The sequence below is a fragment of the Phocoena phocoena genome, chromosome 11 (genome assembly GCF_963924675.1).
Source record: "Phocoena phocoena chromosome 11, mPhoPho1.1, whole genome shotgun sequence".
In the NCBI taxonomy this organism is placed as follows: Eukaryota; Metazoa; Chordata; class Mammalia; order Artiodactyla; family Phocoenidae; genus Phocoena; species Phocoena phocoena.
In genome coordinates this window covers 84,478,301-84,503,709 of record NC_089229.1, presented here as the reverse complement: position 1 = coordinate 84,503,709, position 25,409 = coordinate 84,478,301, and the positions used below count along the sequence as shown (strand labels likewise).

Sequence of the window (25,409 nt, the reverse complement as noted above, 5' to 3'; positions counted from 1 at the left end):
TAGTAAGTCATAAAAGAAAGTCATATGCTTGATTGTGTCATAACAACTCATATTGTCTAAAACATACAAGATGTCTGATGCAGGACTAAGAGGAAAAATATCAGCTTACTAGTTGAACTGTGGCTACAATCAGGAAATAATTTGCTTATGTGAAAACTCAAAGGGAGTTTGTAAAAAAGAAATAAATTCTGTTGGGATGGTAGGATTAGGGATTTTATTTTTCCAGTTTCAAAAAAATGCCTGTTATTATAATTTTTAAAAAGCTTCCAAGAGAGGAGCAATTAGTGAGTATTAGTGGGTGTTTGAGGAGATTCTCTGCAGCCTTGAGATTTTCAAACATTTGGCTTTATTGAGTATAGAATTTAAAGTAGCATTTGCCTTGATGTTAGTGCAGTAAAACCTTATCTTACTGAGACTAGGTAGAAGAAGGACCAATCTATGATAGTGAAAATCAGAAATCTTAATTTTTTATTACCTAGTTTTTTTCTCTGTTGTACATAAAATTTACTAATAGAAAACAATTGAATTGCTCTAATACAGTTCTTTTTAAGAACTGTATTCTTTCTTATGACCGTTTAATTAATTTAGTTAACATTTTTTATTTTTAATTGTGATAAAATACACATAACAAAATTTCCCATCTTAATCATTTTTTAAGTATACAGTTCCATAGTGTTCAGTACATTCACATTGCTGTGCAGCCAGTCTCCACAGTTCTTTTCGTCTTGCAAAACTAAAATTTTATATCCATTAAACAACAACTTCCCATTCTCCCCTACCCCCAGCCTTGGCAATGATCTTACTTTCTGTCTGCATGAATTTGACTGCACTAGGTACCTTATGTAAGTGGAATCATACCTTTTTGTCTTTTTGTGACTGGCATAATTCACTTAGCATAATGTCTTCAGGGTTCATCCACGTTGTAGCGTGTGTCAGAATTTCCTTCCTTTTTAAGGCTGAGTAATATTCCATTTTATATGTAGGCCATGTTTTGTTTACTCATTAATCCATGGATGGACATTTGGGTCACTTCTGTTGATACTTTTTCACTGTTGTGAATAATACTGTTATGAACATGGGTGTGCAAATATCTTTTTGAGACCCTGTTTTCAATTCCTTTGGGTATATAATCAGAAGTGGAATTGCTGGATCATATGGTCATTCTATTTTTAATATTTTTAGGAACTGCCTTACTGTTTCCCATAGTGGCTGCACCAATTTACATTCCCACCAACAGTGCACAAGGGTTCCAGTTTCTCCAAGTCCTTGCCAACACTTATTATTTTGTTTTTTTGATAGTAGCCATCCTAATTGCAAGGAGGTGGTATCTCATTGTGGTTTTGATTTCTATTTCCCTAATGATTAGTCACGTTTAGCGTCTTTTCTTATGCTTCTTGGCCATTTGTGTATCTTCTTGGGGGAAATGTCATTTCAAGTCCTCTTCCGATTTTCTAATGGGACTTTTTTTTTGTTGTCTAGATGTAAGAGTACTTTATGTATTCTGGATATTAACTCCTTATCACATATATGACTTACAAATACTTAATTCCATGGGTTGCCTTTTCACTCTGTTGATTTTGTCCATTGATGCGCAGTTCTAAATTTTGATGTATGTAGTCCAGTTTATCTGTTTTTACTTTTATTGTCTGTGCTATTGGTGTCATATCCAAGAAATTGTTACCAAGTTCTGTGTCATGAAGCTTTTCTCCTATGTTTTCTTCTAAGGGTTTTATAGTTTTTTTAGCTCTTAACATTTAGATTTTTGATCCACTTTGAGTTAATTTTTATGTATGATTTAAGGAAAGGATTAAGGAACGTCTTTCTTTTACATGTGGATACCCTGTTTTTCCAGCACCAGCTGTGGAAAAGACTCTCCTTTGCCATTGAATGGTTTTGGCATCCTTATTGAAAATCATTTGATCATAAATTGGAGGGTTTATTTTGGAGCTGTCTATTCCATTTGTCTGTATGTCTGAGGCTATGCAAGTGCTGCTCTGTTTTGATAACTGTAGCTTTGTAATAAGTTTTGAAATCAGGAAGTGTGAGACTTCCAACTTTATTCTTCTTTCTCCAGCTTGTTTTAGCTATCTGGGGTTCCTTAAAATTACATTTGAATTTTAGGGTGGATTTTTTTCTGTTTATGCAAAAAATGCTGTTGGGATTTTGATAGGGATTGTATTGAATTTAAAGATCACTTTGGGTAGTATTGACATCTTAGCAATATTAAGTCTTCCAGTCCACAAACATGGAATGTCTTTCCATTTATTTCTGTATTTAATTATTTTCAGGAACATTTTGTAGTTTTAAGTATAGAAATCTTTTACCTTGTTGGTTAACTTTATTCCTAAGTATTTTATTCTTCTTGTTGCTATTGTAAATGGAATTGTTTTCTTAATTTCCTTTTTGGATTGTTCATCAATAATGTAGAACTGCAATGTATTTTATGTGTTGATTTTGTGTTCTGCAACTTTGGTGAATTCATTTACTAGTAAAAACCATAAATTTTCCTAACAAAGCCATCCTTCACAAATTGCGTGTTTTGTTCAACACCAATTTATCAAAAATTTTAGATGAGTATGGAACTTGTAAGTAGGACTTATTTAATTTTTAAAATCTCTTAGCAAAGCCTAGTTTTTAAGTATGTAGCTGCTATGCTTGCAGTTGAACTATACTTGTTATTTCCACGAGGATATTTGTATAATAGATTTTCTTCCTTTCCTTGTTAATTTTGCTACAGAAAAGATACACTGGTAGTTCTGAGACCTGTAGACATTGACTTGAATCCTAGATTTTGCAAAAAAGGCTTATTATACAAGATGTGTCTTGTTAAAGGACAGGCAGTATTTCAAATGGATGGTCATTTTGTTTTTCTATAGCTAGGCATTAATTTTGGCACAGTTCTTATTATATGAGATTTTTTAAAATCCAGGATAAATTTTAATCCACCAGAGAAAAACTCTAATAGTGGTAGAATCCTATGGTAAGTTTCTAAATGTATCCTGAGTCTGTTGCCAAGATGATGATTCTTATTCATCAAATATCTGTTAAGTACCTCCTTTTAGTGCTGAATGCTAGGATAGAAGAATAAGGCATGGTCTTTGCCCCTTGTATGATAACTTAGTGGTAGTATTTATCAGTAGTATTGATAAAGCAATGTCAACTATACTATTATTATTTGCTGCTATTTTTTTTAATTACATAGGAAAATGTTACAAAACATTTTAAACACTCTTCTGAATATATTTTTACCTATTATATAAGCATGATGTTATCATTTAACATTAACTTTGTCCCTTATATAATCGAATTCTATTTTAACAGTGCACCTGTAGATAAGGTAAATATCTATAGTTTACTTTAGAAGATATTAATCATTAGCTCTTAATTTTTGGTATAGTTTTTTTGCAAATATTAATTTTGCTATTGTATGGTGGTTGTTAATAATTTAGTTTGTTTTCCATTTGAGTAGGTTTATATCACGTTATGCAGAAATGTTTTTAAAATTGCATATAAAATAATTTTTATAATTTCACTTGTAATTTCAGAAATTTGTTCAAAGGAGAAAATATTTGATAATTTTTGATAAAAATCAAAATCAAATTTGGAAAATTTGCCTTTCACTCCATAGTTTATATATATTTAACATTTCTATTATACCTAGTAGGAAATTGGTATGAAATGGGAAGTTAGTCTACAGGATCTTTGTATATGAATATGAATGTGAAATTCCTGTTGTCATTATTGAACTTAAATCTCCAAATTGAGTAAATGTTTATGTAAATTTTTTTCTGGTATTCAGGGACATATCACGTCAGGTTTGAAGAAGAGCTTTAAGATTACGCCAGTAATTTGATTTTCCTTGTAAGAAATCTGAGACTCAGAGAAATGAAATGATTTGCTTAAGTTTAGACTTAAAATACAAGGGAAAAGTCAGAAGAAAACCCAACTAATTCTGTGCAGTGTTACTGCAGTATATTATAGTGGAAAGGCCTTGGCCTTTGCATCACATCATCAGTTCAAATCCTGGCTCAGCTCCAGTTAGCCACCTTTCTGCCAAAAGAGTCAAGACAATCAAAATTAGTAGATGCTTTTTCTTGTAGCAGCTATTCATGTTCAACAGATTCCATTAACGTGTAAGAACCCCTTGGAGTTGTGGCGATTTTGAAGTATTTACCTTAGAATTGTCATTCCAGTCACTCCTAGCTAAATAACTTATATTTGGACAACTTCTGAGACTACATTTTGTGTTTTGCAAATCAGGGTCTCAGACAAACTCTGAGGTAAAACTATAAAAAATAGGCATTATTATTTATTTTTAAAACAGCAAATAAAATTTTTTGGTATTAAATACCTGTTCTAATATGTGACCCTTCTTCTGAATCACTGGTCTCATTTGTTGAGTAAACATTTCTAGGTCATAATGTTCTGTTGATATAGATTGCCCCTTGAGTTATATGTAACATGTATTACCTTTCTTCAGGCCTTTTGTTCCAATTCCCCTCCTTAAAGTTTTAAAACCAGTTTTTAGTGGCTTCAAATATATATGTGTCACACACACATACACATCTATGTATGTATATGTGTGTTTGCATGTATATATGTGTATATTTGTACTCTCCTTTGTTTTGATTTTATTATCACTTTTATTATCATGAAGGTTCCTGATGCTTAAAGTACTACATGTTCATTTGGGCCTAGCTTTTTATGCAAATACTGTATGAGAGATTGATATAAAAATAGATTTTTTTCCTATATTCTTGTAGAGTATATGGTCTTGGGGAAGATCATTTAAGCAATAATTATTTAATTTATATAAAAATGTTTATTTGGTAATTTCAGAGGTATGGACCAAAACACACATACCTAAAAAGATCACAGATTTTAATATTTTGGTAATGCATTAGGATTCTTTTTTTCCCCCCAAAATAAGATTTATTCTTCACATGGTTGCATACTCAATTATATTTTATTCTCAAATCCGCCAAATTTTCCATTTTAGACAAGAATGCAGTGCCTTAAAGGTGAAAGATATTCTCAGATATATCTATGTCTCTCCTTTCACATAACTTCAGCATCCATAGAATCCTAACTTAATCATCAAAATAAAGGCCGAAAGCAAATTTTACTCAATTACAGTGAAACCTCAATCATACTTATTTTCCAGAGTAGAAAACAAGGAGAAAATATTGAATGCATCAGACACTACACTTGGCAGCAGTTTTAGGCTGAGGAGCTTGCTGAATGTGATCTACATGTAAACTTTAAGCTTCAGAATAACAATATAAGCAGGTTTCTCTTTAAAAATTTAGGTGGGTTAAAGAACAGCATTACAAATATTTTATTACTTATTTTAAATTCAGTAATAAAATCCAGTGGTACTCTGAAGACAAGAGAAACTCACCAATTTCTGTACCTGGGTACATGAGAGAATCAGTAGGGTAACAGCTAATTCAGTTACAGCTTTGGGTATCAAAGATTTGCAAGGGCTATGTCCTATAGACCTCTTTTCGTTGCATCAAGTACTGTCAGACCAATAGCAGTTTTCTGCTCCTAATAGGCATTGAGCATTTTCCCCTACTGTGAAATATTTTTTAGATCATCAAACATCAAACGAGATGTGGTCAGCTGAATTACAGTCATCCAAACTGAAAGATGAAGAATATTAGTCAATCTATTGGTTCTTTAATGCTGTGTCCGTTCAAACAAAACATTAAATATTTCTTGTTGTAGAACTGAAACTCACTTGCAGTAATGCCTAAACACTTCTGAGATGCATTAGGACTTATTGAGAATAATAATTTGAAAATTCAGACTGACTCAAAGAAGGAGGAATTTGTCGATTCATATATCTGAGAATACTAAGTTCAAGCATGGGTGGATCCAGGGACTCTAATAGTGCCATTAGGAATACCACTGTCTGTTTTGTTGTGTTACCTTTTTTATTCTGGCAGACTTTTCTAAGGAGTGACAATTACGATTCTTAGCAGTTACAGGTTTATCTAATCAATTTGCAGTGTGGGGAGTGTGTCCCTCCTTTTCTGATCGCCTCAACCAAAGTCAGTAGCTTCAACCAAAGTCTTGGGATCAAATCTTTTTGGCCTAGCTTGGATAATATGCCCTGAACCGATCACTGTGGCCTGAAGGATGGAATGCTCTGGGCAAGTCTGTGTCATCTCTTTGCTCCTAAAGTTAGTGGTGCCAGTGGGATAGGGAGTTAGGATTGAGATGAGCTCTGACTGAACCAAAAGTGAACTAAAAGTGAGGGGGATGGAAGTTTCTCCAAAGGAAAGTCAGGACTCTTATTAAATAATAAAACTAGATAGATGAGAATAGTCACTGTAGTGTAAAAATATAATAAAAGTGTGTTATTTAATCACAGATTGGTGAAGGATTACTACAATGCTAGATTCCCTGTGTACTTAGTTAAGTGGTTTTTGTGTATTAGTCATCTGGGAAGCTTTTAAAATATCTTAACGCCCTGGCTGCACCCCAAACCAATTAATTTCTCGGGGTAATACCCAGGCCTCTGTATTATTTTCTTTCTTTCTTTTTTTTTTTTAAGTTTCCAAAGATTGATTTTAGTACATAGCCGAGCTAATGTTTGTTCAGAGACCTTGTTAAGACAGTTATAGGAATTAACTCGCTGAACCTATTTATCTGCCCGCTTACCTTTTTACTTTAGTCCCTTTTGCCCTTTATTAACCTCAGTGACTTCAGAAGCAGAATTGGAGCATTATATTAGTGCCGCTCAAATTATACAGTGAATTAGGATCACCTGGAAATCTTGTTTAAAATGCAGTGCTGGGGCCTACCCATAGAGATTATGATTCAGTGGATCCGAGGTGGAACCTTAGAAATTCCTAGGTGGTGCTGTGTTGTAGGTCCTAGGACTGTACTTTGAGGAACGTTACATTAGATTGTTAGCATCTTGAAAATTTGCCAGTTTTAAGTTCTTTTATTTGTAGATTATTGTTAAGTCACGTTTCTACCTACTATTCTATGGACTATATGGTAATTTAGTTTTTATTTCTATTTGGTATGCTTATTCCTCCATTAGCATTTGCTGTACTAGGTTCTGCAGATACAAAAATGGTGTGGACACAAATATACTACACAGCTTCAAACTATTTTGTTGTTATATCAGTATTGATTCTGACATCATAAAATCCTAACATTTATTCAGAGTATTTGTTGTTAACAACACACAGAAATTAATTCATAGAACCTATTTATCTGCGCATTTACCTTTTTACTTTAGCCCCTTTTGCCCTTTAACTTCAGTGACTTCAAAAGCTCAAAATTAAAATGACTCAGTGTAATTTAAATGCATCAGTGATTAATATCTAATACGTGCCTTGAAATCATTTATAGTCGTGTATTGTTCTGCTGGTCACAAACATTGTATATTCAAAATAGGCTGCCTATATCCAGACACTCAGTCCCTTTTGGACACAATATTTAATTACTGTATTAATTTTAGGTGTTTCTTCCTACTTATGCTTTAAACACTTGTTTGCCTCTCCTTGTGAGAGTTGACTTGCCATATTATTTTGAATCTTGTATATGGTAAAAATAAATCATGTTATAAGATAAAGGCACCCTAGTTATTTTAGTTTACCTATGAGTAGATATGAACTGTATGGTTCTTAACACTTTCTTTTTTATGCTGTTTTGTTTTTAAACAGGCTTATAGCACGTCAGCTTGCTAAAATCCATGCTATTCATGCACACAATGGCTGGATTCCCAAATCTAACCTATGGCTAAAGATGGGAAAATATTTCTCTCTCATTCCCACAGGATTTGCAGATGAAGATATTAATAAAAGGTAAAATTACTTTTATATTTTAAATTATGTTTTACATTGCTTTGCTCATATATAGGGTTTCAAAGATAACTGTAAGGTTTTTGTGTATAAAATCTGGATTGGTTTATCTCTTTGCATTTAAGTAAAATAAGCATTAATTCATATGACTCTCAAAAGGCACTACAGAAATTTCCTTCCCTTCCTACAGCTGACTCAAAAAAAAAAAGAAAAATAACCCCTATAAAAGTGGGGAAGTGGTGAGCCAAGAAACAAATATGGAATGTTTATTTGGCAGTAAACGTAATATAAAGAATACTATGAATGGGTACATTTTTCGTAGTGTGAGTTGACAATAGAGACCTTTTTAAAAAAATTCCTTCTGTCCAAAGGAAGGCTGTTCTGAAGGGGCCTAGAGATCTATACTGGGACAGTGTAGTAATATTGGAGTATGAAAAAGTTTGGGTTTTAGTTTACTGTGACTATTTAAGTCTCATGATGTTGAAAATTAATTTACTGGAGTCTCAGCTTTTGTAGGACTTCAGGTTCAGAGTGACTAAGGTATTTCATTTCCTATATAGAAAAATGTGTAAATCAGTATTTAGAATCCAAATAATATAAACATGTTTCTTTTATTCCAGTTTTATTGAGATATAATTGACATACAGCACTGTGTAAGTTTGTGTACAGCATAATGATTTGACTTACATGCATTAGAAGTGCTTACTACAGTAAGTTTAGTGAACATCCATCATAAATAAACAAAGACATAGAAAAAATTATTTTTCCTTGTGATGAGAACCCTTAGGATTTACTCTCTTAACAACTTTCATATACAATATGCAGCAGGGTTAAGGGGGCTAGTGCTGGCCTTCTGGTGGGCAGAACTGGGTCTGGGGGAGCAGGTTGTGGGACCAGAGGTCCCGGATGTAGTGTCGGCCTGCTGGTGGAAAGGGCCCAGATCCCAGAGGGTCCTGGGCCTAGTGCTGGTCTGCTGCTGGGTGGAGCCAGGTCCCAGTGTTTCTGGCTGCAGGGCCCTGGGGTTCCCCAGAGTTGGTATTAGACCCCCAGTGGGCAGAGCTGGTTCCTGGCACAGCTGGCTTTGGTGTCCAGCATGTCCTGGAAATTGGTGTCAGCTTGCTGGTGGGTGGGGCAAGATCCCTGGATGCTGCCTGAGGGACCCGAGGGGTCCTAAAACTTGGCCTGCTAGGGCGGGCCTGGGTCCTGGTGCCAGTAAGCTAGAGGGAGGATTCCAGAATGGCACTTACCAGGGCGAGTGTCCTCCTGGTAGAGTGAGCTCCCCGAAATGGCTGCTGCCAGTGTCTCTTAGCCCAGGGTAGGCTCCATTTGCCTCCTGCCTCTCCAGGAGGCTCTTGAAGATCAACGGGTGGGTCTGACTCAGGCTCCTTTCAAATTACTGCTTCTGCCCTGGATGCCAGAGTGTGTGAGATTTTGTATATGCCCTTTAAGCGTGGAGTCTCTGTTTCCCACAGCCCTCTGGTTCTCCTGAAAGTGTGCCCTTAAAAAGCCAAATGTCTTCCCAGTGCAGGAGTCCCCAGGCTAGGGATCCTGCTGTGGGGCTTGTCCTCTCTCCTGTGGAGAACCTCTGCAATTGTAATTATCCTCCCGTTTGTGGGTAGCCCACCCAGGGGTACAGGTCTTGACTGTGCTGCATCTCTGCCCTTCTACTTGTCTTCTTGTGGCTTCTTCTTTATACCTTTAAAAAATCTTTTGTGCCAGTCTCTGGTCTTTCTCGTCAAGAGTAAGCAGCTCTGTAAGTAGTTGTCGTTTTGATGGCGCCAGTGGGAGCCGGTGAGCTGAGTCCTCCTCCTCCTCCATCGCAGCCACTCTTGACAGACATGCAGAGCACAGTCCTGCTGGGACCTTCTGAAATACTCGGCGGCACATGCCTCAGAAACCACACCAGACGTGTTTTTCCATAGTGTGATTAATACTAGTGCAAAAATTGGAAATTTTATTTTGTCTTTATACCTAAAGTGTACATGAAGATTTCAGCTTTTGTATTCAGGAAGTCTTTGCTTTAAGAACAACAGAAGTAAGCAGGACCTGTGGATTTTTTTTTCTTGTTTCTTTTAATTTTTTATAATTCATTAGCGAAAAATAGCTGTATTGTTTTGAGCTTGATTATTTCAAAGATTAGTTTGACTCACTCTGTGTGTGCTTTATTTACATGTAGTTTGTCAAACTTTGAATGGATAGGGATATTACACCCCTTTAACTGGGATAGGCAGACACCTGGAAGTGTGTCGGGTGTATTGGATATTCAGAAAGTGATAACATAAAAACAAAAAAAATTCTCTTTTGAAATAGCTATTTTATTGAAAGATTTTGGGAAAAACCACTTTAGAATAAGTAGATGGCAGTGGTGCAGAGTTGAGAGGCAGTATGGTACTGTATGGATTAAGAGTACAAGACTGGAGCCAGACTGCCTGGGATCAAATCTCAGTTCTGCTGTGTAACCTTGGACAAATTACTTATTTATTCTTCTGTAAAACATAAATAACAAAGGTAATATATTTACCTTTTAGGGGTTCTGTGAGGATTAATTGAGTTGGTATATATAAATTTCTTAGAACCGTGCTTGGCCATATAAGTGCTAAATAAATGTTAGCTGCTATTTTTAAAATTATTATTAGTCAGAGAAGGTTACTTCAAATGCTTGAGGTTAGTGATACTTGGGTAAAGCTGGAGATGCAGTGTGGTAAATAATGAAAGAACCTCCCCCCAACAGAAAATATACAACTAAAACATTAAAAACAGTTAAAATATTAAAAATGTTTCATATTTTCTTCCATTCCTTTTTGTCTGTACATGATTGTAATTATGTTAATAATCCTTTGAATCCTATTATTTCCATTCGACTCAGTACTTTTAAAATAAATTCTTGAATAATTTCACCATTTTAAAAAGCGCATATAAGGATCTCTGTTGGAAGGTATGTGTAGAAGAGAATGCAGGAGTGGGGAGAACAATGAATAGGCAAATTCATTAAAGTAAACTCAGTGATACAGAATCTTTTTTGTGCTATAAAATGGAAAATGTAAGGGGTAATTTGAGAGACGATATAGAGAAAGAATGAAGAGAACTTATTTTGTAAGCCTGATGGTGCTATTGAAGAATTAGTAGTAGCACCTTATTTTTGTTCCATTGTATTTTTATCAAATTATTACAAATACAGCACAATAAATAGTACAGAAAAGAGTGTAGGATAAAAAGCCATGATCACTAATCCTTCTTGCCATACCAACACTCACCCTTCCCAGTCTGACTACTGAGGCAGTTCTCTGTAAAGATGAGTATTCTGTGATGTGGTTACCATATGATAGTATCATAATTTTATATGATTAACAATTGTATGATTATCATATAATAATGAGTTGATTTATCAATAGTAGATAATATCTATTGACTAACTATCAAATGTGACTTTAGCTGATTTATACTACATTCACCCTTCCAAGCTTGAAATAGATGTTTTAGTTCTTTAATGGACTATCTTTGTAACTTTACGTAATATACTTAAACTTTTTATTTAACTCTTTGTGTCTTGGTTTCCCCCATCTATAAAATGGACATAAACATAAGACATTTAGAATAGTGGTAGTAATTGTTAGCTGTTAGATATATATATTATTCCCTCACCCCATTTTGTACTGATATATTTTTTACTTTTCTGCCCTGCATTTTAACTGTTGATCTGTTTCTTTTTATTCATGTTTAAGTTCTTTTTAATGGTTTTTCTGTATTCTAATCTTTAGAATAATTGGCTTGCTTTAATTCAGAAGTCTGTGCATTTAAATGGAAAGGACTTATTAAAAATAGATTTTCTTTGGTATGTATAGAAATATGGAATTACTGTGTCATGCACCAGGAAGTAACATAGTGCTGCAGGTCATTTATATTTGAAAAACTCAGAGAAAAAGAGATCAGATCTGTGGTTACCAGAGGTGGGGTATGGGGAAGGGGGAATTGGATGAAAGTAGGCAAAAGGTTCAAACTTATAGTTACAAAATAAATAAGTGCTAGGGATGTAATATAAAACATCATAAATTAACACTGCTGTGCATTATATATGGAAGTTGTTAAGAGAGTAAATCATGAGTTCTCATTACAAGAAAACTATAATTTTTTTCTTTTTCTTTTATTTTGTATCTTTGTGAGATGATGGCTGCTCATTAACCTTATTATAGTAATCATTCCGTGATGTATGTAAGTCAGATTATGCTGTACACCTTAAACTTACACAGTGCTGTGTGTGTCAATTATATCTTAATAAAACTAGAAGGAAAAAAATCAGTTCTATATGACAAAAAGAAAAGATTTTATTCCTTAATGAAACTTTAAAAAATGTTGCCATTAATATAAACAAGATATAACTCTTTTTTTTTTTTTTTAAACTGAAAGGTTCCTAAGTGATATCCCAAGCTCTGAGATTCTTCAGGAAGAAATGACTTGGATGAAGAAGATTCTTTCTAACCTGGGCTCACCTGTTGTGCTTTGCCATAATGACCTGTTGTGTAAGAATATAATCTACAATGAGAAACAAGGTAGGTGTTTGACTTTAGCAGTGAGTAAGGTTTTTTTCTTCATGTTCTTAACAATCCTTTGATCTTTGTGTCAGTAAATTTAATTCAAACGCAAGGGTTAAAAACATGTGTGCAGTCTTCATCATTTTCTTTTGGTTACAAAGTCACGGTAACTGTGCTAAATTAGGAGTACATATTCTCTTTATAGTTGTATAAAATATGTTTCTTAGAATTGCTTTATTAGAAACAGTTTTTGGTTTCTGTTAGAGTTTTAAATGAAAACTGATAAAATGACTTGGTTTATGAATTTAATTGTAAATATTTGGTAGTTCATGGTTTGAAAATGCACCTGCTTGTAATGGGAGTAATTGAAAAACCAGCTGACATTGTACTATTTTATAAATATAGATATTTTTTGAGTGTCGGGGGGGACAGCAGTATTAGAAGCAAATATGTCTCTAGGTTTCCTATTACCTGTTTATTATACTGATTTGTTAGATATTTTGATGCTAAGGAGGGAGCCACAGATGGAGGAAATTTTATTTGTAGTTGCTGAAATTTTATCTACTAAAGTAATAATCAAGATAATTTAGTAAATTGTTTTAACATTTTTTGAGATGGTCAGTGAACTTTTTGGTGAAATGTTTTTTGGGATTGTTCCTATCTTGCTGTATTCAAATTCTCTGTGTTTTTATCGTTAAGAAACACTTGGTTGTATTATATTATTGGATAAAGTGGTTTGAGGTTTGGTTGCTAAAGCGGTAGGTGCCCTTCAATACTACATTGGCATTTTTAAAACATAATTTTGGTTGAAAGATTAGTATTAATTCAAAAAGTCTGTTTGAAACTTTGAAGCTATTGCATTTTGTAGGAAACCAGTTTTGAACATAGGTATCATAGTTGGAAGATTATTTTGAATTAAAAGTGTGGTGTTGTGAAGATATTGAAGCCAAAGAATTCTGATTAAGTGGTCATATTATGTTAAATTACTATTTATGACCATTCTTATCAGATTGTAAGCTGAGACTATGCTAATGCAAAAGCTTTTAATATTTGTAACTGACTTTAGTTTGAAGAAAACGAACCAAAGAACACTGTCAAGGGTGGTAGACTGAAGCACATATTTTCAAAAACACACTTAAGTACCTTTTATATTTGATATTTTAATTTGGATTAGAGATTCTATTTTTAAAAAATTTTCTGAGCTAACATCTTTATGTTGAATGTCTTGAAGTCTGTGTGGAATCGTTTTTTGAAAACTTCAGGTGTACCCCAAAGCATTAAGTACTTGACAGTGTCCTTTAATTTATTATTATCCATTTATTATATATAATTGTCATAGTATATATGTACTACATTATATACTAGTAACCAAATCTCAATGCCATTTGTGAGACTAGAGTATTAGTTATGCATTAAAGCGATGTATATTAGCTTTTAAGTTCAGTGCAAGATCTAATAAACACATTATTTTATATAACGGAATTTCAAGTGAGGGTCTTCATCTTACATTTGAAGTGGACACTCAGCTTTATTTTTAACTGCAAGTTAATTAAGAGAATCTGTTATTTCCTTTGGAATATAATTTTAACTTTTCATATTTTAATTTTATAAGTTTCTTTTGAATATTCATTTCACTGAACAAACTTGTTTATAATCTAAAACATAAGGGACCAAAAAAATCAGATTACTATGTCTTAGGTAAAAAAATTAATTTTTACTTTTTTATTTAACCAGTTGCCTGTCTAAACTACTGATTAGTGATATGAAAAGTTCTCATATTTTCAAATAAAATATTTATGCTTCAGTCTGGCTTTAAGAGTTCAAGGTTGTCATTGTTTACTTTACCACGAGTTACCTAAATCATACTTTTGTGTCTAATTTTTCTTCCCTACACAGAAGAATAAAACTCGCAGTTCAACAAGTGTGAATATGTTGATACAGGTTTTAGAGTTTGCCCTTCTTCACAGAAGTCTGTTATGTACCATTTGTTTCTTCTTGTCTTTGTGGTTATGTTTGTGTGTTAGTTGTGGAGATATTCTGTTATTTTTTTCTTACCAATGGCTTTATACTGTCCGTTAGGAAGGCTACTTTGGACTTTGTGGCATCCATTAAAATCAATTCCTATGTGATTAGTTGATACATAAGCATTAAGAAAACATGGTTGGAATATTGTTCAGGTAAAATCTGAAACTCATGACAATGGCAAGAAGCTTGTTCTTTTTATTATTATCTTACTCTGTTTCAAATTAGGAGCTAATGGTTTTGAAGTAATGTGACTATGACATATTTGTCTTTAGTTATAAGGAGAAGTAACATGCCTCATACTTTATAAAAAGTAAATTATATAAATTTAGTAAGTTTAATAAGCAGAAACTATATATATTTGAGCTGTAGCATATCATTAGTACTTACAATTGCAATATCAAGGAGGATCATGAAAATTAGAAATGTGCACTGCAAAGTTCTTTACCTGAACTTGTTAATTTATTATAGCATCTAAAAGCCAAGTGTCAAGTCTTTTCAAATTAAAATGGTTTCTACAAAGAATAAATGATTAAGCTATATATTATGTTCACAAATGTGTTTGATTTGTTATCACTTGTTAAATCATTCATGTGATTTGAGGTCAGGACTTCACCATTTTGTATCCACCTATGATATATATAAAAATAACAAGATGAAAGCCACGGGACTAGCCTTTGCATCATCAATCTCAGTATCTCTCTGTAGTGTGTTTCAGACCCTTAATTTCTTGGAAGTACAAATTTTAGTTAAACTTCATGAATTTATATTGGATCATCTTGAAGTCTCTGCATGTACTTTTCAAACGTAGTGTTAGATTTTTTTATATGTTGTAACTAGATTAAAAATCTCTAAGTAACTCTTACAAGCAGATATATTACTCTTAAAAGAGTAATCAAACTCTTAACTCTTAAGTAACTTAAAAGAAGTCAAAAAGAATATAGATTTTGGAACCAAGCACACTCGTGTTCAAATCCCTGCTTAATCACATATGGAAGTAGGTGGTATTAGACAATTCATTTTATCTCTTCATTAAGTGTTTATATTTGATCCTTTACTATCTGCACCAGAATCACCTAGGGTACTTGGGAAACATGTAGGTTTCTGGGCTCCATCCAAGACCATCTGAACAAGAATTTCTACTGATGGGCTTAGGACTCTGCATGTTTAGCAGATTTCTAGGAAGTGCTTATACTGTTGATAGTCTAGAGCTTTTATTTGCTTTATTTGAAACTTAGGAGATGATATCTACTTCAGATGGTTCCTGGCAAGATTTTAGATGATGCATGTAATGTAAATAGCACCAGACTAGGTGCTTAGCAGCTCTCAGTTGCAGCTATTATACCGTGATAGGAGTTGGCAAACGTTTTCTGTAAGGGGCTGTGTAGTACATACTTTAGACTTTTCGTCCCATGTTATAGTCTCTGTTTCCACTATTCAGATCTGTGTTGTGGCACAAACACAGCCATATACTGTTCATATAATTCATGAACAAATATGTGTGGCTGTGTTCCAATGAAACTTTGTTTACAGAAACAGGCACTGTGGTGGATTTGACTTGAGACCACATTGTTTGCCAACCCCTGTATTATGTTTATAGGAGATGCATTATACAAAATGTATCTGATTCTGAAAAAGTGAAAATGGTTACTATCAGTATAAGCCAGAAGGATTTATGGCTCATTGGTATGCGGTGACAATTCAGATTATCTTTAAGTGCAATTTACAGACCCTATCTTAACTATAACTTGAGTGATTAAAGTTTAAAAATGTATATATGTATATGTATATATACGTACTCATATATACACACACACAAAGACTGTGAGCACCCTGCAGTTTATAGGCATTTTCACCTGCGAAGTTACAGAACTGGTAGGCGTCACAGAAGAAATACTGCTTCTACTTGTTTTCATCATGTCAGTTGACAGGACTCAGGAATATGGGAGAAGAGTAAGCTTCCTTTCTGAAGTTGATGGTAGCTGTCAAGATTTTTGAAAAGTTAGTCAGTGCCAGGAATTAGGTGGTTGGTAAGACAGCAGCCCATTCCTTGGCTTCAGTGAAATGACATCTTAAAAAGGTAAGAAAAGTATACTTAATAATATGATGATAGAATTTGTTATATAATAGTAAAACCAAAAGCAGTGGTTTTCGCTCCAGAATTGTAAGATAAGACTTACATCAGTCATCTTTTAAATTAATCAGCAATTAATTAAAAAGAATTTATACTAAGTAGAACAAATTTCAGTATTGCTTATTGACTGACTTCAAATCTAATATTTTAATTTCAACTAATCCTTTAACTGCTGACATGTTAGAAGTAATTGCTAAAGCTTTTGAGTTTGTTGTCTCATGTCTTGATGCTCTGTCAGAATGTTTATTGGTGGCTGTTTTGTTTCTCCTTTTCCCCCATTCATAAAAGCTTCATAAAAAGCTCACTTGAAGACCTAATTGTAACTTAAAATGGCTGCCATTGATTATTTTCTCTGTCAGCAAATGCAAGAAGCTGATTCACAGCTATTTAAGGAAATACAAAATGAGTGGAAGAAAAAGGAAGCTTTTCTGGGAATTACAGAGTAAGCCAGGTTTTTCTTTAGAGTTTTAAATAAAACAATATAAATAGAAAATGGGTGAGTCACCATTCTTAGTCACTTGATTGACTCTAAATCTTATCCACTTTATTATTATTCATGAAAAGGCATTGATATGGTTGTTATTTTATTGATATTTAAACAAGAGTTTTTTGTTTTATTTTAAAATTTAAATTTATTTTCTTATTTGCTAACCTATATTTTCCAGGTTGGAATTTTTATGAACGATAATCTTAACCTTGTTTTAACTTGTAGTCTGGATCACTATTTAGTATAAAATAAAATAACCCTAAATCAGGTAATAAAAAACTTTAAATGGACTGTAAAAACCTGAACTATCAAGGAAGAGCTACCTAAAATAGTTACTAGTTCAGTGATTTTTCTTTACTCATACATTCATTCCCACTGTATATGTTCAGTCATATACTGGAATAAGAATGGCAGAAATGCCATATTTTGTTCCTCAATATTTCATGCTTATCCCCCGCTTCCATTTAAATATGTGTTATCATTGTGTCTGAGCATTTTCTGCAAAACCTCCATTTATTTCACTAGCATTTGAATACTTCCTGTGTACTAGGATTTGCTCTGTGGATTGCATAAGGAAAAGTGGAAGGGACCTACTGCCTCTCCAGGAAGCCATGTGCCATGTAGTGGACGAGTTAGATCACAATACAGAAGTTTACATTCAGAATGATGAGTACTGTGTGGTGAACATGTACACGTCCAGGGTAAAGTTATTGGACGCTAGAGTAAGGGATGAAGCGAAAGTTTCCCAGAACAGAATACTTCCCTTTTCTGTGTATTAGAGAGCATTTTGCCAACATTAGTGTAATCATGGTTACTTTTTCTCTCCGTTCTCTTTCTGCCTTACATAACACTGTAGAGCAAGTAGTAGAGTGAGTTGGAAACATTTTCAGGTTCTCATATTGGTTATTTTGCTTTTCATCTTTATCCTTTTCTCTGTAACAACAATAAATAAAAGGAGTCCAAATGAATGTATCATGTGAATTATATAGCCTTAGTTAATAAGCTAATTTTTTTGGTTTTAAAGTACTTTAAATATTATTTAAACTGTACTGAAATTTGAACAGTTTAACTCAGAGTGTGGATTTCATTACTGCGAAGATATGTAAGAAACGAAAAAAGAAAAATGTAGCATTTGAACATTCAGATTATAGTTTTATTCAGTAATCTTATGCTTTACCCACTGTGTGCTAATTATATACAGATAAAATATAGTCTTAGCTCTTAAAGCAATGCTTTACTTTCTAGAGGTCAAAGATCCCTTGAGAATCTGGAAAATTGAGAATCCCCTCAGAATCTGCCTATATAAAATTCTGTGTAAAATTTTCGGGAGTATTCTCATTTTCTTTCCACCCTTGAATCCCCAATTAAAAATTCATATCTTAAAGAATTAACAAGATAGTCATGCCATATGAGCTATTAATTATTATAGTGATGTGGATGTTCCTCTAAATACTTGGAAAACTTAGAATTCAGAAGTTAAATTTGTAGAAGAGAAAAGTTCAGTGCATTTTTTTGGTAGGAAAGCATTCCAGTAATTTGATTTTTCTGGCACCCGAAATAAGGGAAGCAGGCCTCTTTAATTTTACTTTGTTGCAAAAGATTAAATTTAAGGTTGAGTTCCACTTTGTTTGCAGTTGTTTGAAAAGAATAGTTAATGCAGATTAAAAAAATTTTTTTTTCCTTTTAAGCTTTGTGTCTTGTAAAATGTGAGTTTGCCAAATTTTCTTCATCTGCTACAGATTAGGTATGCCATTGTTGCTGCCATGTGGCGGCGCACCCGTGCTTCTTAAACGCACTGACTGGAGGTTTATCGCATCACTTGTTCACATGCACGGAGCCTGGTAACAGCCTCATCTGTATCTTGTTAGCTTCATTTTCTTATTTTTAAAATTTCATTATTTATAAACTCAACATAGCATTTAAAAATAAAGGCTAGTTTTAATGAATTAATGCTACTACAAAAAGTCATTGCTAAAATTTTCATACTGAAACAGATTTTAACTTTTGTTAAAATGATCTATGCTTTATTTAAATTGTATTTATAAGCAGGCATGTTTTACCTGCCATTTTATTTATGTTTGCCAAATTCTAAATATAATTTTGAAAATTGAAATTGAAGCTTTTGTTTATGTGGCAAAAGTAAGCTTCAGGACTGGGCTGTGTATTTTTATTGGCATGTAACAGTTAATATGAGCTCTACAAGAATTTGTGTTTAAAAGAGCTAAAGCAATCAACAGCTGCAATTTAAAACATTGTTTATTAAAACTATTTGGTTGGCTCAGTAATACAACTTGGTAAATCCTCTGGAATCCTGATTTCTTGAAGGCTGGGTGGTTAGGTATTTCCCAAATTGTGTTTAGTCTCTTATTCATCTTAATCTTTTTAAACTGTCATTTTTTTTTTCCTCCTAAAAGTAATGTTTATTGCAAAGAATAAAAGAAGAAAGGTCACTTGTCTACCATCTGAAATGAAGCTAGTAGAAACATTTTGTTTTGGTTTATTTCCATTCATCTTTTTTCCCCTATGCATTATTTTTTTTTCTTTTTTCCTCTCTTCGGGCATAATATTTTAATAATTTGGATCACTGTGTTTACTATTTTATGTCTTTTTTCATATAACATTTGTAATTCTCCTGGTCATTTAATAATTTTTGAAAATGAAATTTTTATCATGGCTGCAAAGTATTTTGTCATGATGGTGGTCTTTACTCTCTCATTCCCAAGGGTACCTAGAAAAAAAATTTTAAATATGTTCTGACTTTTCATTTCGGAGCTTATTAGTAAAGTGATTTGGTTAAAGCTTGTTCTGTCTTCCCATTCTGCAAGTTTAGTGAAGTGATTTGGTTAACTCTAAGACTTTCTGTGGAATAGTTTTTGTGAATTCAGGAATTTAAACTGGTTGAGTTGTAGTGGTTTATGTAGTTACCAACTTCTAAAAACTTTATATTATTTTGTCAATATGCGTATAGATTTTGGTAACTGGGCTTTTATACTTTGGTAATCTCACTTATTTACTCTAGACTTGACTATTATAAAAATTTTGAATTAAATACAATTACATTAAATTTTTTGGCTTTTGTCTAAAATACTCCACTTGCCATTACATTTTTCTGTCATATAATTCTCTTTTTTTGAGTTTGAATATGATCAACATACATCCCCATATTAAACATATAAATCTGTATGACACATGACAGTTCAAAAGCTCTTTTATCCGGGAAAAGCCAGTGTGTATAAACCAGAAGTTTGCTCAGCTTGATGTTTTAAAAGACAATGTAACTAGACATATGCTGTGCATTTTCTCAATATCAGCAGCTTAGAAACTATTCTTATAGCCATCTCTGTTCATGTATCCATTTTAACTGTTGAGCCCTGTTAGCCTTTGAGTTTGTGATCCCTTGATGTAGACAGTGACCCATTTTGATTTTTTTTTTTTTTAATGTTTCACTCTGTCTCTCTTTCTCTCTCTCTTTTTCTCGTCTTTTAAAAAATAGGACCTATATCTCTGTTGAGCCAAACCCTCTCTAATACTCAGTACTCGAAAATGAAGTGTTTATAAGCAGGAGTTTGTCCCCTGGGCAGGCGGAACAGGATAGTCTTTGGAGAATTATAATGAAATACGCATATCTGTATCTGTATTTAGCACTAATTTAGAATAGGAATCTCTTTAGTTTATGTAAAAATTTCTCAAATTAAAAAAATATTTAAAAGCAACTATACCTTTGCTCTTTTTAAATGATAAAACAACCACCTTAAGGCTGCTCAAATATGCTATTGGAAACCTTAATTATGTAGCATTCCAGGAATATGTAAGTTTGATAGCAACTAACTTCTTAAATGAGGCATGTTGTTATGTTGATCAGCAAGTGCAGGGTTCTCAGAATTTAATAAGTCTTTGAAAGTCTGTATTTTATTTCCATATATAGATTAGCTTGTCAATTCACTGTTGGAGTATCATAGATTAATTTTTTGTTAAAGTTGCGTAGATTATTAAGTTTCCAAAGATAGTTTTCATTTCTAACCAAACTTGAATTTTTAAGTAACTGATGCCCCCATGTGGTTAAAGACATATTTTGCTTTTGTTTGAACTTGGAGAATGACTGTTTTTTGACTTTTCCTTAGTGTAGTGGACATTAATGTTCACAAAGAAGCTGTTGACCCAGATAAATAATTTGAATTTTGTAAAGCTCATTGCCATAAAATTCACAGCCTTACCCTGTATTGTCTCAGAAGTGCATGTAACCAAGCACGTACAATGAGACAAAATATTGGAAGCTATTTAATTATAAATAGCATAGGGATTTTCTGATCCTATATGTGATTTCTTATGTCTCTGTTTTTGTGTCTCACATAGGTGATGTACAGTTCATTGATTATGAATATTCTGGATACAACTACCTGGCATATGATATTGGAAATCATTTCAATGAATTTGCAGGTAAAATCTAGAGGACCATGTTCCTCTAATGGAGTAGCATATATAATTTTGAAAGGATGCTTTTCGAATTGTTTTTTCTTTTCTTTAAAGAAGATCAACTGGGGGTAGGAGCAACAATTTTTATTTTCTTCCTGACCTTTTTGGTTTTTCTTTATTATTGGAGGAAAGAGATGATGACCTCTTCCTTAATTTCTTAAGGAAAATAATGATTGTGGCTTTTTGTGTGTGTGGCTTTCGTTAAGAATTGACATAGTTGCTTCGTAAATCTCATCTGATTTTTTCTACACAATAATAAGTTGGGTAATATTCCCAGTTTACAAATGAGTAAAGTAACTCACCAAGGTCACAGTAAAATGCAAAGAACTAAGATTTGAAAGCAACTTTTTAATCATTTAAAAGCCTTTGCTGTTTCTATTGTGTAGTAGGGCTTTTGGAATGTTGTTTAACTAAAAAGCTCAAGAATTTTTTTTTTTTTTTGTCATTGGCTATGAATAATTGAAAAGCTGGTCATTTTTACCCCTGAAAATAATCTTTTATTACCATCAAAGGTAAAAGTTTAAGTTTTTTAATGTAAGTATAATTAATTTAAAATACATTTTATGGCTATATTTAGAAACATAGAATGCTCTAAAATAGTGAAGATTAGGGAATTCTCCTGGATGGTTTATACCTAGCAGGAACTTTTCATTGCTGAATTTGTATATTTATGTATTCATGTATTTTCACATACTTCTAAGTTACCAGACTGGGTAAAGAGAGTTGGGGGAAAGTTTTAGTTTACATGTTTTCAGTTATTTCCCTCCACCAAGCCTATATACATTGCCATATCCCCAGATACATGTTGTACATAAATATCTATAGGAAGGGAGAGCAGTTGTGCATATAATGAGATATCACCGTGTTAGTAATATGGATAGTCACTGCTGTGGATACCAAAGAGTGATCTTAATATGATTTTGTGTAGAAAAAAATTGAAAAAGTTAGAGTTTGGATGTGCAGATAGAAGAGAAAGAGAGGGCACTGCAGGAAGAAGCAAGAAATCTTCAAGATGAGTATACCTATTTCTGTAGGATATAAAATCCATGAAGGAGAATAGAGTGTCATAAGACCAGAGAAGTAAGTTTGGATCAACTTAGGAAGAACCTTGAATGCTAGGCAAAATACTATGAACTAGATTAGTATTTTTCAAACTCTACATCATGAGATCAGGTATGTGGGATAATTAAAGCAAGGAATGGAAAAGAAATAGAAAGTATCAGAATTGGAAGGTGTAGTTAGGGTAAATATTGTTCTGTGAAACTTAATATCAGGTGTGTGTATAAGGTTTCAATATAAAAATATATTTCTTACTCTGTGAGAAATGATTAAAGAAGCTTTAGAGCCACAGTTCTAGGAAATGCTCTAGATATTAGTGTGCATAAGAATCTCCTGAGGTACTTATTAAAATTGAAGATTTGTGGCTTCTGATGCAGGTGATTCAAGCTTCATACTTTGAGGAAAAATTGAGGCAATGGGAATTGATTATGGTGATCAACTGTATTGTACATTAGCATTTAATTTGGAATACATTATGATTGGTTTATTATTCTAATAAATGCTATTTACTTAATAATATCTAGTATTTCAGCCCCAAATGGAAACATTTAATAATTTTTTTCTGAAAAAAAAATGTAGATGGTAGGGATTATTAAAGTTTGCACAAGATGTGTAATGTGTTCTTAAAAATCTCAGTGTATTTTCATTTCTATTTTAGGTGTGAGTGATGTAGACTATAGTCTTTATCCAGATAGAGAACTGCAGGGCCAGTGGCTGCGTTCTTACCTTGAAGCGTACAAAGAATATAAGGGTTTTGGGTCTGAAGTTACTGAAAAGGAAGTAGAAATACTCTTCATTCAAGTCAATCAGTTTTCATTGGTAAGTTTAAATTTAAACAATTAATGAAAGATTCTTGATATAATGTTAAAAACTAAAAATTTTCATCATTTTTTAAACAGTTGCCCATTTTGAGTTTTGTGAACTTGTTATTTGTTTAAAATAATGACAAAATGAGATTGTTTAAAATTCCCCCACTATAATGCTTTTGAAGACAAAAATTTTGTTTCATTCACTGCTATATCCCCAGCCTCTAGAACAACAGTGCCTAGCCACATGGTTAACTGCTCAGTGAAATTATTTGTTTAATGAATGGATTCTAGTTAGAGTTAGGATTAATGGGCCTCTCACCACTGTGGCCCCTCCCGTCGCGGAGCACAGGCTCCGGATGCGCAGGCTCAGCGGCTGTGGCTCATGGGCTCAGCCGCTCTGCGGCATGTGGGATCCTCCCAGACCGGGGCACGAACCCGTGTCCCCTGCATCGGCAGGCGGACTCCCAACCACTGCGCCACCAGGGAAGCCCTCTTTCTTTATGTTATAAAAAACATAATCAAGGACAGATTTATGGGTAGTAAGGTTTTTCCACAATATATTTAATCATCACATGTTAACATGTTAACATATCATGTTAACGTGATAAAAGTAGATTGGAAGGACCGGTAGAATTATGTTTTCATAACCACCAGTATTTTGTCTTACTGAGCTTCTTTTGATAAGCATTTATTTCCTGCCTCTTTGATATTGTAATGCTTTATTATTTTCAAGACCCACTTCTCTTTACTCTAAATGCATTTATGTTTTCAAATTTTAGTTCATTTAAATTACCTTTTGAGAATGACGTGATGCCATTAGAATAAGCTTTCAGCTAAGGTGTTGAGACTAATTAAATTGAATACTGGGTTGAAGTTATTTTAGCTACTACTTCTTTTTAGTTTTAATATAATTCTCTGCAGTTGACATGGGGAATATTTGCTATGTAGTCTTCACAAATAGACCCTATTGGTGGCTCACAGGTGTACTGTTTCCATAGTCTTAAGAGCAGCATTCCCCCAGTGCCATACAGAATACATCTTAAGTAAGAGGGTGTGCTGAAATGTGACTTCTTTACCTGCTGTTTTGATGTCTATTTTGAGTCGAACTGTTGGTTAAATTAATGACATGCTCTCCAGTTGGTCCTAGGATGCCTGCTGTTTCTATTTATTCTATTTAAACATGATCTTAAAGTAGAGAATATAGGGTTTTCTTAACAATAATGACATAATTGCTAAATCCAGTTAAAACTCTTCAGTCTTTATCTTACTTGATCTGTCCATAGCATTTGACATTATTTTCCATTGATTCCAATTTTTCCTTTCGTTAATTTTTGTGGTCCCATTCTTCCTTGGTTTTCCTCTTTTGTGCCCTCCTGCTTGTCTCCTTCTCTGGCTCCTCTTTCTTCTTACTCTTCCTCCAACCCTCTTACATGGTAGTGTTTCCTAGTGTTTGGATTTTGGGCCTCCCTCCTTTCATTTTATGTACATTATATACTTTTTTTTTTTTTTTTTTTTTGGCCGTGCCACACGGCTTGTGGGATCTTAGTTCCCTGACCAGGGATTGAACCCAGACCCTCAGCAGTGAGAGCATGGAGTTCTAACCACTGGACTCCTGGGGAGTTCCCCACTTTATATACTTCTATTGGGTGATCTAGTCCCATGGCTTTTATTGCCCTTTCTGTTAATGATCCCACTGACAGGCTCCAGATCAGTACTGACTGTATCTATCCAGGGTCCCATTAGTATTTGACCACAAGGTGTCCAAACTTGAAGTTTATTTTCTGCATCCTATCCTCTGTCCCATTCTTTATTGTACTATCTTGACTTAATTAAAATGCTGTCCATTCTGTTGCTGTATTCTGAAACCAGGAAAGAAGGAATTTTTTTTCATGTGTTCCTCTCCTCACATTTTTTCTATTTTCAGATTCTATTCTAAAATTCTGTCAATTCCAACCCTTTCTCCTTAATTGCATGACCTTTGATTAAGGCCTTTGTCTCTCACATATGTTAGTCTTTACTGGTCTCTTTACCTGCAGGTTTTTTCTGTCTGTAATTCACACTGTATATTTTTTA

At 33.5% G+C, this 25,409-nt stretch overlaps 1 protein-coding gene across 1 annotated transcript in view; it reads left to right on the top strand.

Annotated features, from left to right (window-relative positions):
* The window catches only part of ETNK1 (ethanolamine kinase 1), a 67,327-nt gene that overhangs the window by 29,658 nt on the left and 12,260 nt on the right, over positions 1-25,409 (top strand). Inside the window, exons 3-6 of the mRNA XM_065887530.1 lie at positions 7,686-7,826; positions 12,228-12,370; positions 21,349-21,432; positions 23,186-23,346. Of these exons, the coding sequence (XP_065743602.1) occupies positions 7,686-7,826; positions 12,228-12,370; positions 21,349-21,432; positions 23,186-23,346 (529 nt within the window). The remainder of the gene's footprint in view (positions 1-7,685; positions 7,827-12,227; positions 12,371-21,348; positions 21,433-23,185; positions 23,347-25,409) is intronic.